Genomic DNA, 13,580 nt, shown 5'->3' with positions numbered 1-13,580 from the left:
CCTCCATCTATTTCTTAACACCGGTTTCAACGATATAGTTGTGAACCAAATACCAAAACTGAATACAACACAATAAACTACTGAAATAGGTGTCACTGAAAAAAAAGATGATTAAAGAAATAAAATGTAGCAAAGTATTATATAATATAAGGAAGTTTCTCTTTTTATTCTATATTGAAGTTCCTAATTCAACTAGTAGATACAGGGTGATTCAGCCGAGCGTGGCCAATCAAAGGTTTGTTTTTAATAGAACACCCAGTATATGAACGAGTCATTCGATTCCATATTTTTTAAGCTCTCTAAGGAATTTTTGTTTTCGAATTTTCATTGTGGCATTGCCTACATCACTATGATAATTTCGGGAATCTCAACTTTCGGTAACAATATATAGGGTGCTCGGGGTAAATTTTCGTTACGTGGACACCCGGCGATTTTGAAAAAAATTTTGACTGTACTTACGTATTTTGATGCGTAGATTACGAATCCGAAAGAAAAAAGCGGCGCTCTCCCTTATTTAAAAAGTTACGGCCCTTCAAAGTTCAGAAAAGGGCAACTTTCAGCCTTCTTTTTCACTAAATAAACTATTTAAAAACACAAGCATTTATTCACTAGGTCACCTTTACACCTTATTCCTCCTTCTTTAACACTTTTCACTTCAATAATCAACATTTTTCGTATAAAAAACTTAATTTAAAAACGAATGCTTCTCCTGGTGACATTATTCTATTTTTAGGTTAGTTACTAGTGACATTTTAGAAAAAAGCGGTTGGTATTTGCCGTCGCCTACTATTTCAAATTCGTAATACACCACCAAAAACCAATTTACGATCTTAAGAATGAAGGTAAAAAACATTTGAATTACTTCAGGAATATGGACTGCATCAGTCGTACCAACCATATCATCAACCTTAAAAACGTAAAATACAGTGATATGTAACCAAAAAGCAGCTCCGTACATTTTTTAACATTTTTATAAGAAAAATGTTGATTATTAAAGTGAAAAGTGTTAAAGAAGGAGGAATAAGGTGTAAAGGTGACCAAGTGAATAAATGCTTGTGTTTTTAAATAGTTTATTTAGTGAAGAAGAAGGCTGAAAAGTTGCCCTTTTCTGAACTTTAAAGGGCCGTAACTTTTTAAATAAGGGAGAGCGCCGCTTTTTTCTTTCGGATTCGTAATCTACGCATAAAATACATAAGTACAGTCAAAATTTTTTTCAAAATCGCCGGGTGTCCACATAACGAAAATTTACCCCAAATCGGTTGGACTTTCTACGAAGTTCTGAGTGAATTCTGAAGGTACTGAAATACGAGGTAGTTCAGGGCACCGTTTTGCGTGGTGTTTCGGGATTGACAAATAATCGCGATTTAGTTGAATTGTGATAATGGGAGTCGTGCGCGGAGATTTGGTGAATCCAGTTGAATTTCCTACAAAAGCTGGATATTCTAGAGGAAATTTTGAGTGAATTGAAATAGTGAGATATTTCAAGTCACTATTTAGAGAAGCGATACTTATTGGGTTTTGGAAGTATTCGCGGTTTGATTCAATTTAGTTGATATAGAGAACATTTTCTGGTAAGAGTTTTTGGGGAAAGAGTGGCGTTTGTTGAAGATTTCAGGAGAGTCCATCTACGTTAATTTGGTGAGCGTATTTAAAAACAATTCTGATATATATATATATATATATATATATATATATATATATATATATATATATATATATATATATATATATATTGTATTTTATTGCATGCGTATGTTTTATATTTTCGAATTGGCACCTAGGGTATAGGTGAAAATTTACCATATAGCTACGAATCGGGTTCCCTTTTTGTAAGCCGTGGCCAAATCCAGTCTCTGAGGATATAATTGATGGCATAACTTGCTCTACGAAGATTAGAAGGTAAAAAATTCAACTGTCCGGGTATAATTTGTAAAATATCTGTTTTTTTGTATAGTATACCTCTGGTGTACTTCAGTTTCATGCGAGGATGGATAAATATATATATATATATATATATATATATATATATATATATATATATATATATATATATATATATATATATATATATATAGTTGTAAATCATGCCTAAAGAAAGTAACGCCGGCCGCCGCTGGTATCACAATTCTATTGTAACGCGACCAAGATCACGTCTAACTCGACGTGCACTAACGGCCGTTCCAGACGTGGCGTTGCTTCAAGATTTCGCGGTTGTTTGATGTTCGCGCCGCTTCGATATATTTCCGAAGAATTTTCCAGCGCCTTCGATTGTCAAATATAAGCGCCATCCACTGCCCTATCGATACAGTCAAGTGGAAGTTACAGTGCGGTACGCGGAGCGATCTAATGAGACGATAGACATTTGAATTATAGTTGAAGTTTAAGTTGAAGTGTTTTTGATTATTGCTCAGTGTAGTGAATTATTGGTAAAGCCACGGGGAAAAACGTAACATTTGGTGTCGGACGTGGCGGAGAATAAAAATCGTCGAATAGAGGAAGATGAACGAAGGACAGAGGAAAAGCGATTAATCCGAAATGAAGAAGATGAACGAAGGAGAGAAGAAGAACGATGACGCCGAAAAGAAGATCGTGAAATATTACTAGATATTCAAGAAAAAGAGGAAAAAGACAATCAGATGTACCTTCGTTTATTGGAAGATTCAAAATATTCCCAATTTAGAAGGAGTTTGGAAAAGTATTTTGGGAAACAAAGGAGGGATTAAAAAAAGCAATCGATGAGAAACTTGAGGGGTTAAAAAATTTTTTAAGAGGATCTTGAAAAAAAGCTTAAAGAAGTCGACAAAAAGTTTGAAGAGGTTTTCAGGGAACTTCGGAAAGAATCACTGGACCCGAAAAGGATTACTGTGGAAAAATGCAAATCGGAAACAACATCACTCCCTTCTAGCAAGTTTTATCAAAACTCCAACCTTCGATGGCGAATCTTCATGGTTAATGTATCACAGGCAATTTAAGGCCCTTGCGGAAAATAATTGGTGGAAAAATTAAGAGAAAGCAACAGCTCTTATACTGGCACTATGAGAAAAGGCCTCCGAAATTTTGCTAAATATTCCAGTGAATAAGCAGAAGGAATATGAAGCAGTCGTATCAGCTTTGGAGATCAAGTACCAACAAGTCTACCAAACTCAACTGAAGGTGAGAACTCAAGGTCCATCAGGGAGTCTGCAGGTGTTTGGGACCGACGTCGAAACATTGGTAAGACTCGCCTGCCCAGAAGCACCTGATAACTTCACCCACTGGATTAGTGTCCATAGTTTTGTCGATGGGGTTCGTGATGAAGAGCTGCAGCAGTCGCTGAGGATGGCGCGTCAGAAAAATTGAATGAAGTCATCATTTATGCCCTACAATTTGAAGCTGCCAAATATGCTTCGCGACAACAACGAAAAGTTCTAGTGAGGGCCATCAATGAAAAGGAGGACGAAAAAACAGGTCGACTCATGGTGGGTTTAGAAGAACTTTTTAAGAAATATTTGATGAATGGAACTACACCCAAGACAAGAGGGCGGCCTAAATGTTATAACTGCGGTAGAGAAGTACATTCAAGGCAGGACTGTCGCTTACGACCAGCATCCAACGAAAGAAGATACAGGCGATTGAGATCACCCGAACTGGAGCATCAGGGTTTGGAAAAACCAAATTGAGCCTGCGTAGAGAGAAGAACATTGGCTGCTGCATCCCAAGCCCCCAGGTATTCGATTTCCACGATACGACGCAACAATAACAGCTTAGTTGTCGACGGATTTCCGAATAATCAACAGTACCTTTTCACCATCGATACTGGAGCAACGAGGTCAGTAATGAGAGCAGACATTTCCAACAGAAGCAGTTTGAAGAGGTTATCAGTAGCACCTATTCTAGAAACAGCCACTGGAGATAGATTGACGGTCTATGGAGAAGCTGAAGTGAGACTTAGACTGGGTAAGTGCAAAATAGAAACTAAGGTATTAGTGGTCAACATAGTCGATGAATTCATTTTGGGACTAGACATCATGTCCCCCTACTAATACGTTGTAGATATAAGGAACAAACTGTTGAAAGTCGGAAATAAGGAAGTTTAGCTCGACGTGCCCTCCCAGCCTTATGACAGCGCCAGGGTTATTATTGAAGATTCTAGAATCTTTCCTAAGACCGAGAAAATTATTCAAGCGGAAATTGCCGGACCTGGCGGCTTGGGTACAGCATTGGTAGAGCCATCCAACGACTCTGAATAATAATAATAATAATAATAATAATAATAATAATAGGTCTTTATTTCCCACAGATACAATACAATTAGTAACAGCGTAGATATACATTTGGGAAATCGCCGGAGATCAGATGGTGTCATGTACTACAGTGCATGATATCTCTGTTATTAAACTCAAGCAGTATAGAAGAGTAATTACATACAAGCTTTCACTGGCCAGTCCACCGAACATTTCATATATACAAGATACTTAGAATACAAGTTACATATACAAGTTACTCAGAAAAAAAAAATAAAAGTTACCCAGAAGAAAAAAAAGAAAAAAACATACAACATCAACATAAGTTATTAGCGTTAGTTTTATTGATCCACTTAATGTGTTATCTCGAATTACATATGAATTTGTGCAAAAAATAAGAGATTATTGATTTTTTTTTAAATAATTCGATATTTAGAATCTTTATATTAGCTGGAATGGAATTATAGATAAGTGAAACTTGATACTAAAAAGACCGTCTAAACATGTCAGTTCGATGAGAGGGTGGAGTAGTTCCTTTGTACCTAATGTTAATGTTGTGGACATATTCTCGAAATGAGATTTTACGCAGTAGATAAGGGGGAGTTTTATTCGTAATTACTTTATGGTATATACAGGCTGAGTGAAGCTTGCGCCTGTTCTGCATGTTCAGCCACTTAAGTTCATTCAGTTTATCAGATATGTGATGTCGTTTCCTGATGATGAATATTAATCTTAAACATACAACATCAACATAAGTTATTAGCGTTAGTTTTATTGATCCACTTAATGTGTTATCTCGAATTACATATGAGTTTGTGCAAAAAATAAGAGATTATTGATTTTTTTTTAAATAATTCGATATTTAGAATCTTTATATTAGCTGGAATGGAATTATAGATAAGTGAAACTTGATACTAAAAAGACCGTCTAAACATGTCAGTTCGATGAGAGGGTGGAGTAGTTCCTTTGTACCTAATGTTAATGTTGTGGACATATTCTCGAAATGAGATTTTACGCAGTAGATAAGGGGGAGTTTTATTCGTAATTACTTTATGGTATATACAGGCTGAGTGAAGCTTGCGCCTGTTCTGCATGTTCAGCCACTTAAGTTCATTCAGTTTATCAGATATGTGATGTCGTTTCCTGATGATGAATATTAATCTTAAACATGAGTTCTGTATGATTTGTATTCGTGGTTTGTCTTCGTGGTCTAAACATGGCCCATAAAACGATGAGCAGTAGTTGAACCTTGAAAGCACCAATGAATCACAAAGTATCGCTTTCAAATTTCTGCTTAAGTAATGTCGATTACCATATATAAGTTTCAAATTCATGAATACTTAACGACGATTACTTTTCACATGTGTTTTAAATCGAAAATCGACGAAGATCAGTCCCAAGTTTCTTGCTGTTTTGACAGGTGTTATATCAGTGTTTGCTACGTTTCATCTTATGGAATTTTCTAGTAAGTGTCTATGAGTACGTGATCCGAACAATATGACCGTGGTCTTTTCAGTGTTCACTTTCAATGAATGTTTTTCAGAAAGATTCATGAGAGAGGAAATATCTTCATTTATTTTTGCAATAGCGACACTCACGTCTGAGAGTAGAAAGGAATAATTCAACTGCGTATCATCTGCATAAAAATCGATTTCACAATAACGGCTAGAGTTATTTAAGTCAAAAGTGTAGAGTGCAAATAAGAGGGGGCCAATTATTGAACCTTGAGGGACACCACTCGATAAGTCTAGTGGAGATGATATATTGTTACCAATTTTGACACTTTGATAACGACCATATAAGAATGCTCTAAAAAAGGAAATAGTATGAACTGATAAACCAATGAATTTCAATTTGCTTAAAAGCAACGCATAGTCCAAAGTGTCAAAGGCCCTAGAAAAATCTAAGAGAATCAGAAATGTTGCTTTTCTCCTATCAATTACTGTCAAAATAGTATCCGTAATAAGCAACAAATCTGTTTCCTAACTATACCCTCCTCGAAATCCAGATTGGCATTCAGGTAAAATGTTACATTGCAGCACGTATTCTATGACCAGCTGTCTGATGGTTATTGCTTGAATAATATCAGGAATTTTCGTGGCCAGATCTCTCATAAATGGTAACAATCAAACCATTCCAGTGAGAATAATCAGCCCTAATGATAACAGGGTGACTCTCAAGAGAGGGCAAGTAATAGGCACCGAACCGATTGTAAAAATCGCCAGAATCGAAGAAGAAGTCAATCTACAGCGTGCTCAACAACCGGGATGGAACTCATCGACTCTTTCAAGAAGACGTGGAGTCATCTGTCTGAAGAACAACTATGCAAGGCCAGCTGATTCGTAGAGGAAGAAAACGATATGTTTGTGAAGGGCAAAAACATTGGTCGAACGGATTTAGTTCAACATCGGATCGATACTGCTGCCAAGCCCATACGCCAACCACCGAGACGACTTCCACTCGCAAAGCAAGACAAAGCTGCATCTATTGTTAAGGACATGTTGGAGAAAGGAGTAATCAAGGAATGAAGCAGCCCCTGGTCGTCACATGTTGTGTTAGTGACTAAGAAAGATGGATCGACGAAATTTTGCGTAGACTACAGGAGGCTTACTGATGTCACCAGAAAGGACAGTTACGCTCTCCCCAGAATAGATGACACCCTGAACATCTTGGCTGGATGCAGATGGTTCTCAACATCTGAAAAGCTGGCCGTTCGCCCCGATGATAAAGAGAAGACTGCCTTTTCCACCGGTAATAGATTACACCAATTTAAGTTTATGCTGTTCAGATTATGCAACATTTGATTACTTGATGGAATTGGTTGTTGAGAGGACTTACCTGGAAAACAAGCTTGTCTATCTTGATGACAACTATAGTCACTGGACAAAGTTTTGACGAACATCTGTCAAACTTCAGGAGTGTTTTCACGAGGCTACGGAATGCTCATTTGCAAATCAATCCCAAGAAGTGCCGACTCTTCCAGGAAAAGATAAATTTCTTGGGACACGTTGGGTCTTCAAAAAGGAGTTGAAACGGATCCAGAGTAAATCAAGGCAGTGCAAGAATGACCAACACCGAAGAGCAAGCACGACGTGAGAAGTTTCCTAGGACTCTGTAGCTATCACTGGCGTTTTATGAAGGACTTTGGAGAGAACCCCCGGACTGCCAACATGTATTTGCTGCCCTGAAGAGGCATTTGACTAGCGCACCCATCTTGGCAAACCCAAAGGAGGAGGGCTTGTTTTTACTGGACACGGATGCATCCCAACATGGAATAGGAACGGTACTTTTTCAGTACAAGAAGTAGTCATTAGCTACTTTAGTAAGTCTCTGGGAACATCCTAAAAAAATTACTGCGTCAGGAGAAAGCGGTGGATCACTAGCACTTCTGTTTATATGGCCGTAAATTCTTGATCAGGTCAGACCACTCACCACTTCGGGGCTCTTCAACTTCAGAACCCCAGAAGGACAAATAGCCAGGTGGATCGAAAAGTTACAAACTTGCGATTTTGAAATTCAACGTCGGTAAGGAAAGAATCACGGAAACGGAGATAGCCTCTCAAGAAGACCATGCCTGATATCCGGATGCAAATTTTGTCAACGCCAGGAGAACAAGGATACCCAGTTACCAGGAGAAGAGCTTTCCATCAGAAGGGGGATAAGCTTCCCTACCTCCCGCTGTTTTGGATTTTTTCTAATCCGGAGAGCAACAACTTGCAAGGGTCCCATGTCCAGGGATACGGACAGAAAATCTGAGGAATCACCTGACCATGGTGTGGTACGGTCAATACAGTATCTGAGGGTGACACTAGTTTCATGAGGAGGCAAGATATCATCGTAGCGCGGAAAAAGGATCCGGTCTTGGAAACTGTACGAGAATGGAATGACAAAGAAATGAGGCCGGAATGGTAAGTGATTTCCAAGCACGGCCAGCAAGAAAAGAGTTACTGGCTCCAATGGGACTACATGTGCATTCGAGATGACTTACTCACTCGGGAATGTAAAAGCCCGGATGGAAGAACCCACAAATTCCAGATAATCCTTCCAAAGTCGTGAATCCCGAATATACTTGAATAGCTCCACGATGGTGGCACTGGAAGGCATCTCGGAGTAAATAAAACTCTAGCGAGAGAGGTACTATTGGGTCAAGTGCCGTTGAGATGTGGAAGAGTGGTATGAGCGCTGTGACCCGTGCTCTTCGAGAAAGGGTCCGAAGACAAGGCAAAGAAGGAGGTTGAAGCAATACCTCAGTGAGTGCCCTTTCGGAAGAATTGCAGTTTACATCCTGTGATCACTTTCTATGACCACATCCAGAAACAAGTACATTATTAGATAAGATTAATATGGGGCTTCTGTGCTGAACAGCCACTACACTGCGACCTTTGCAGGTCTATTGTGTGTGCCCTCAAGTAGCTTATGGATGTGAAGTAGTAGCCTTACCCAATCAAGAGTCTAACACGGTGGCAGAATCGCTGTTGCAGAACGTAATTGCCAGACACGGAGTACCCCAGGGTCTACACTCGGATCAGGACCGAAACTTTGAATCGGATTTATGGAAGGAAATGATGACTTTGTTGGGAATAAAGAAGATACGAACAACTGCTCTTCACCCACAGTCCGATGGAATGGTCGAGAGGAATAATCGCACCATAAACAACTACCTCTCGATGTTTGTACCTGAAAACAAAACTGGGATAAATTGGGTCCCCTTTTTCTGTTGGCATGCAGCTCTCAACATGATGCGACAGGTTAGACACCATCCATATTGTTAACTGGCCGAGAACTGAAGCTTCCCATAGATGTATTATGTGGTAGCCCATCCGATGATTCTCAAGAGATACCTATTTTAGAGTATGCAAACGACCTGAAGGAGATACTGGAAATTGTACACAAATTTGCCAGATCCAAATTACAGCTTTCCAGCGACAGTATGAAGATAAGATTTGACAAAAAGTCATTGCCGGTGAGCTTCAAGGAGGGCGATGCAGTGTGGCTCTACCAACCCCAACGTTGGAAAGGTTTATGTCCCAAGTTGCAAGGACCTTACTTGGTAACCAAAAAAATAAACGATCTGGTGTACAGAATTCAATTGTCACCTAGAAGCAAGCCCCAAGTTGTCCACATCGAGAGACTAAGTCCGTACATGTGAGAAGGGGGTAGTGTTGTAAATCATGCCCTAAAGAAAGTAATGCTCGACGTGCGCTAGCTGCCGTTCCATACGTGGCGTTGCTTCAAGAATAATGCTACCGATGTTTCGCAGCTGTTCGATGTTCGCGCCGCTCCGATAAAATTCCGAATAATTTTCCAGCGCCTTCGATTGCCAAATATAAGCGCCATCTATCGATACAGTCGTTTGAATAATAGTTGAAGTTCAACTGTTTTGTTGTATTAAAAGTGAAATAAATTTGAGTTTGATTATTGTTCAGTGTAGTCAATTATTGGTAAACCCACGGGGAAAAAAACAACATAATGTATGTTTGTGGCTCTTTCACGCCTAAACGACTGAACGGATTTAGATGAAACTTCACATACCTACCCTATGTGTTATTCCAGGTCATGACCTATCTATATATCAACTCACATTTGAATCCGTTGAGCTGTTTAGGCGTGAAAAAGTAAAAAAACGTAAACACATACATTACATTCATCCATCCTCACGAACTTTGCGCATTTATATTAGTAGGAGTAGGATTACCATTCTAATCCTTTGTTTTTTTTGCTGATGCTATTCAATTATTGTATAAGTGGGTACCCATTGATTGACCGACACTTTTATATTAATGTACAGCCGAAGTTACTGAACCTAGGTATTTTCACCCCCCACGGGGAAAAAATAGGGGTTTAAAGATGCGAAGCCACGGGCAACAACTACTATAATTTAGTATTTCTATGTAAATGAAATTTTATAACCACACTCACTCAATTATTATGTTGTGTTCTTATGAATGATATCTGATCAAATCAATTATGAGAATTCTTCTATAGATTCCACAGTACAAGATCAGCACAAATAAGTGATATACAATTTCTTACTTTCAGATTTGAAAATTATTGTAATTGACAGTGTCATCGGCCTTTTAAATTATAATGACGATGTCAAAATTAACACAAGAAAAATATTTTAATATTAATAAATACTAGTTATTTACCAAATTATTCTTTCGGTGAAAGAGAAGAGCAACTTTAAATATCAGACAATACAAAAACACCTGTTTAATCAATGGATAAACTATATTAAATAAAATATAATATATTGTTGACAGCAAATGACATAAATATTAATATTTGTAACAAGTATATAATTTTTGGCATTTTGTTCTAGAAGCACATACATTTATGAACAGTAAAGATGAAACTTTAAAAAACTAGAGTATATATTATCTCCTACATATAATTATCTCTTGTAATATCATTTAGTATCAAAATTATTACTGTAAATTTTTCAAAATCCCCAATGTTTTGAAGACAAGGGATTCCTAAAATATTCGTGAGTGAGGAAAAATATACAGATTATAATTTAGACATTCTGTAAGAAAATTTCGCACTTGAAATAATAGATTCAAAATGACAGGTTTAGAAAATATGATAACTGAAACTGAAATAATGAAGGAGTGTTTAGTTGGCAATTGATAAGACTGTAGTGGTGTATAATTTGCAAAAATATAATCTTTCCAAATGTGAGTAATTACAAACCAACCAATTTTAGTTATTATAGGTGACATTTTGTCTCACTGTGGGATGAAAAGTTAGCTTCTCATCTGCTTCGCCTCGTTCTCTCCCGGTTAGATAAAACAGATGTGTATGCTTATAACTAACTTTTCCTCTCGGTAACCTAGCGACGAATTTTTTATCAAACTGTCTATGACAACTTGAAATACGTGACGACAGTTAAATTTTTAATCTGTGATTGAAAGACGCTAAATCAACGAAAGATCGCACTTTTTCATCCCGCAGTGAGTGAGGTGAATAGTACTGCATCCTCGCCCGCGATTTTATCACCCTCGCTTTCGGTTCAGATGACAAAATTTCGCGGGCGAGAATGTCGTATTTTTTTTTCTAGGTGCCTAATATACTATTATCACTTTTTGATGTTCTTGAACCAATAAGTTAGCGGATAACTAAATAGCTTTTGGGTATACCCAGCCTAACATAACCTTTTTATTGACATTATTTGACAGAAAAATTTCCATCTATGAATTTGGCCTATGGCATTCATGAGGAATGAAGTAATATTGAAAATACATGAAGTCGCCTATTAACGGCAGTATATCATAGTTTCTCACGACTTGAAAGTATACATTCAAAATTTTCAAATGTACAAGGGGGATACAAACACCGATTTTGTTTCAAAAACATACTTGAAAGAAAAAATGAAATGAACATTTTCCAATATAATGTCTCTTTTTTGTAAGAAACTGAAGAACATTTCAATTTCAACAAGTATCTTCTAATACACAACTGATACTTGTGTAAGACATTTATTGGGAAAAGCTTTTATTTCTTCCATTCCACTGCAAAAGGAACCATATAGAACCATCCTACTAGATAAAGACATTTTGAAATATATTTATTGAACTATTTTCATAAATCAATTTGCATGAATTAGTACCTAAACAGTGCATAATTATTTTTCAGGGTGGAAATAAGAGATTTAGAAATATTAAAATAATACACTAGATAACTTCAACATAAAAGCTACAGGCTACATAATGTGACATTACACTTAAAAAAATATTTTCATTTCTATGACCGACACAGTCACTTCATTGTATTTTTCAAAACTAGGCTGACAACTTGTAGAAATCCAAAAATATAGAGATGCCCTTCTACCCTTCTTCACATAACCGAAATATCAGCGGGATGTTTGTACAAAATAATCTTCTATCGCTGCAAAATAAAAAATGATATCAAATCATATTTGGCAGCTAAATATTTTTTTCTATCTGAGAAGCGTTACTCACAAGCATCTTTATTCTCCAATAAGACCCAACAAACATTTCTTGTAGTCTCCAGAGGCATCACCCTGCAAAAGATTACGAATTAAATAAAAATATATGAATATTGAAAAAAATTGTTTCTACAAGGTTTTCAAATTTGAGTATTTTTTATAGTGATCACGTAAACGGTAAGAGATCAAGAGTAGGTAAAATTTTCGAGAACTATTGAATGAAATCGAAAAATTTTCTTTACTTGCAGAGATATTGAAAATCACACTCTGCCATTGGAAGTTTCATTGTGTTATTAGAAAATGAAGTAACATTACTATACAGGGTGTGGTCAGACTAGGAGCACCCTCAACTTCGTGATTTGATTTTTTGTATTGTTAGGTACTGTTTATATAAAATCGTAAAATTAGAGTTTCTTTATATTTCCTAGATATTTGTTAATTTGATGATCATTAAGTGAATTATCAATTTCTTTAAATGGACCTGATTATCAATCGAATGGTAGCCATTCTTACTGTCTTTATGTACCACAGTTTATTCCCAAAAACTTCACAAAGAACCTAAAATGTGTTGATATCGCAAACCAACTTACCACGTCGTACAACTTACAAAAGCTTAAAACAAGATTTTTGAACTTGTATGTCCAGCCCCTGGTTGGACTCTTGGATTGTTTAATCAAGGAACAATTTGCAAGGAAAGATAAGCCTTATTTTTCAAGAAAAATAAGATGGTATTGACCTTAAATTGTTAAATAGTTTATATCTTCTAATTCAAAATCATCTGATATTCCTTAGAGAAACTGCATATTCCAGTAATTAATTACTGGTATCTTTTATTTAGGTGTATTATTTGATTGAAACTTTTTCCTTACTTTTCAATAGTTGAAAGCAGAGCCTAAAACAAAGTGATCTGACACAACAGAGCTGTTTCGACATGCCCTTAGGTCTCATCAGTGGTGCTAGGCAGTCCTTAAAAGACACATTTGAGTATAAACAAGCAACTGACAGAAAACTCAAACATTGCTTATTCAAAGTAAACAACGATCTCCTTGGGGAAGTGTTACAAAGTCACGTTGGATACCGACCACCAAATATGTTATCAAGTCAAACTTTTTGAGGGTGAGAATTTCAAATAACCAAAACTCCCAGGGATTCGACATATTCGGTTTTTCCCGTATAATCTCTAGAACCAAATAAGCCTGATTTTTGGTATCATTCAATAGTTCCCGAGAATGTTAACTTTTTTACGATTTAGTCAACTCTGTATCTCTTACCCCTTCAATAGATCCCCATAGATAGATTTCAATATAAACAGCACTGTATGAAGGGACACATGAAACAGCACAAGTTGGCTTTATAGAGAATACATAGATGTGGTTGGCTTCACTTTATACTTTTCTAATGATTATGGA

At 36.9% G+C, this 13,580-nt stretch overlaps 1 protein-coding gene across 3 annotated transcripts in view; it reads right to left on the bottom strand.

The window, feature by feature from the left end:
* The window catches only part of LOC111502746 (annexin B11-like), a 129,069-nt gene that overhangs the window by 51,107 nt on the left and 64,382 nt on the right, over window positions 1–13,580 (bottom strand). The window contains exons 8-9 of one of the 3 annotated variants that reach the window (XM_074175368.1): window positions 12,185–12,246; window positions 10,436–12,110 (exon numbers count right to left, since the gene is read on the bottom strand). The exons of 1 other annotated variant lie outside the window; for it this stretch is intronic. In XM_074175368.1, the coding sequence (XP_074031469.1) occupies window positions 12,193–12,246 (54 nt within the window). In that variant the 3' untranslated portion in view covers window positions 10,436–12,110; window positions 12,185–12,192. Of the gene's footprint in view, window positions 1–10,435; window positions 12,247–13,580 lie in introns of those variants that run through there. One more of the 3 variants, XM_074175367.1, reaches the window with a different exon arrangement.

Source organism: Leptinotarsa decemlineata, unplaced genomic scaffold, assembly GCF_025532065.1.
Source record: "Leptinotarsa decemlineata unplaced genomic scaffold, Ldec_3_MD MMD2_tig00001019_RagTag_RagTag, whole genome shotgun sequence".
NCBI classification, from domain to species: Eukaryota; Metazoa; Arthropoda; class Insecta; order Coleoptera; family Chrysomelidae; genus Leptinotarsa; species Leptinotarsa decemlineata.
The sequence above is the reverse complement of the archived record's forward strand: the minus strand, read 5'-3'. Positions and strand labels throughout refer to the sequence as shown.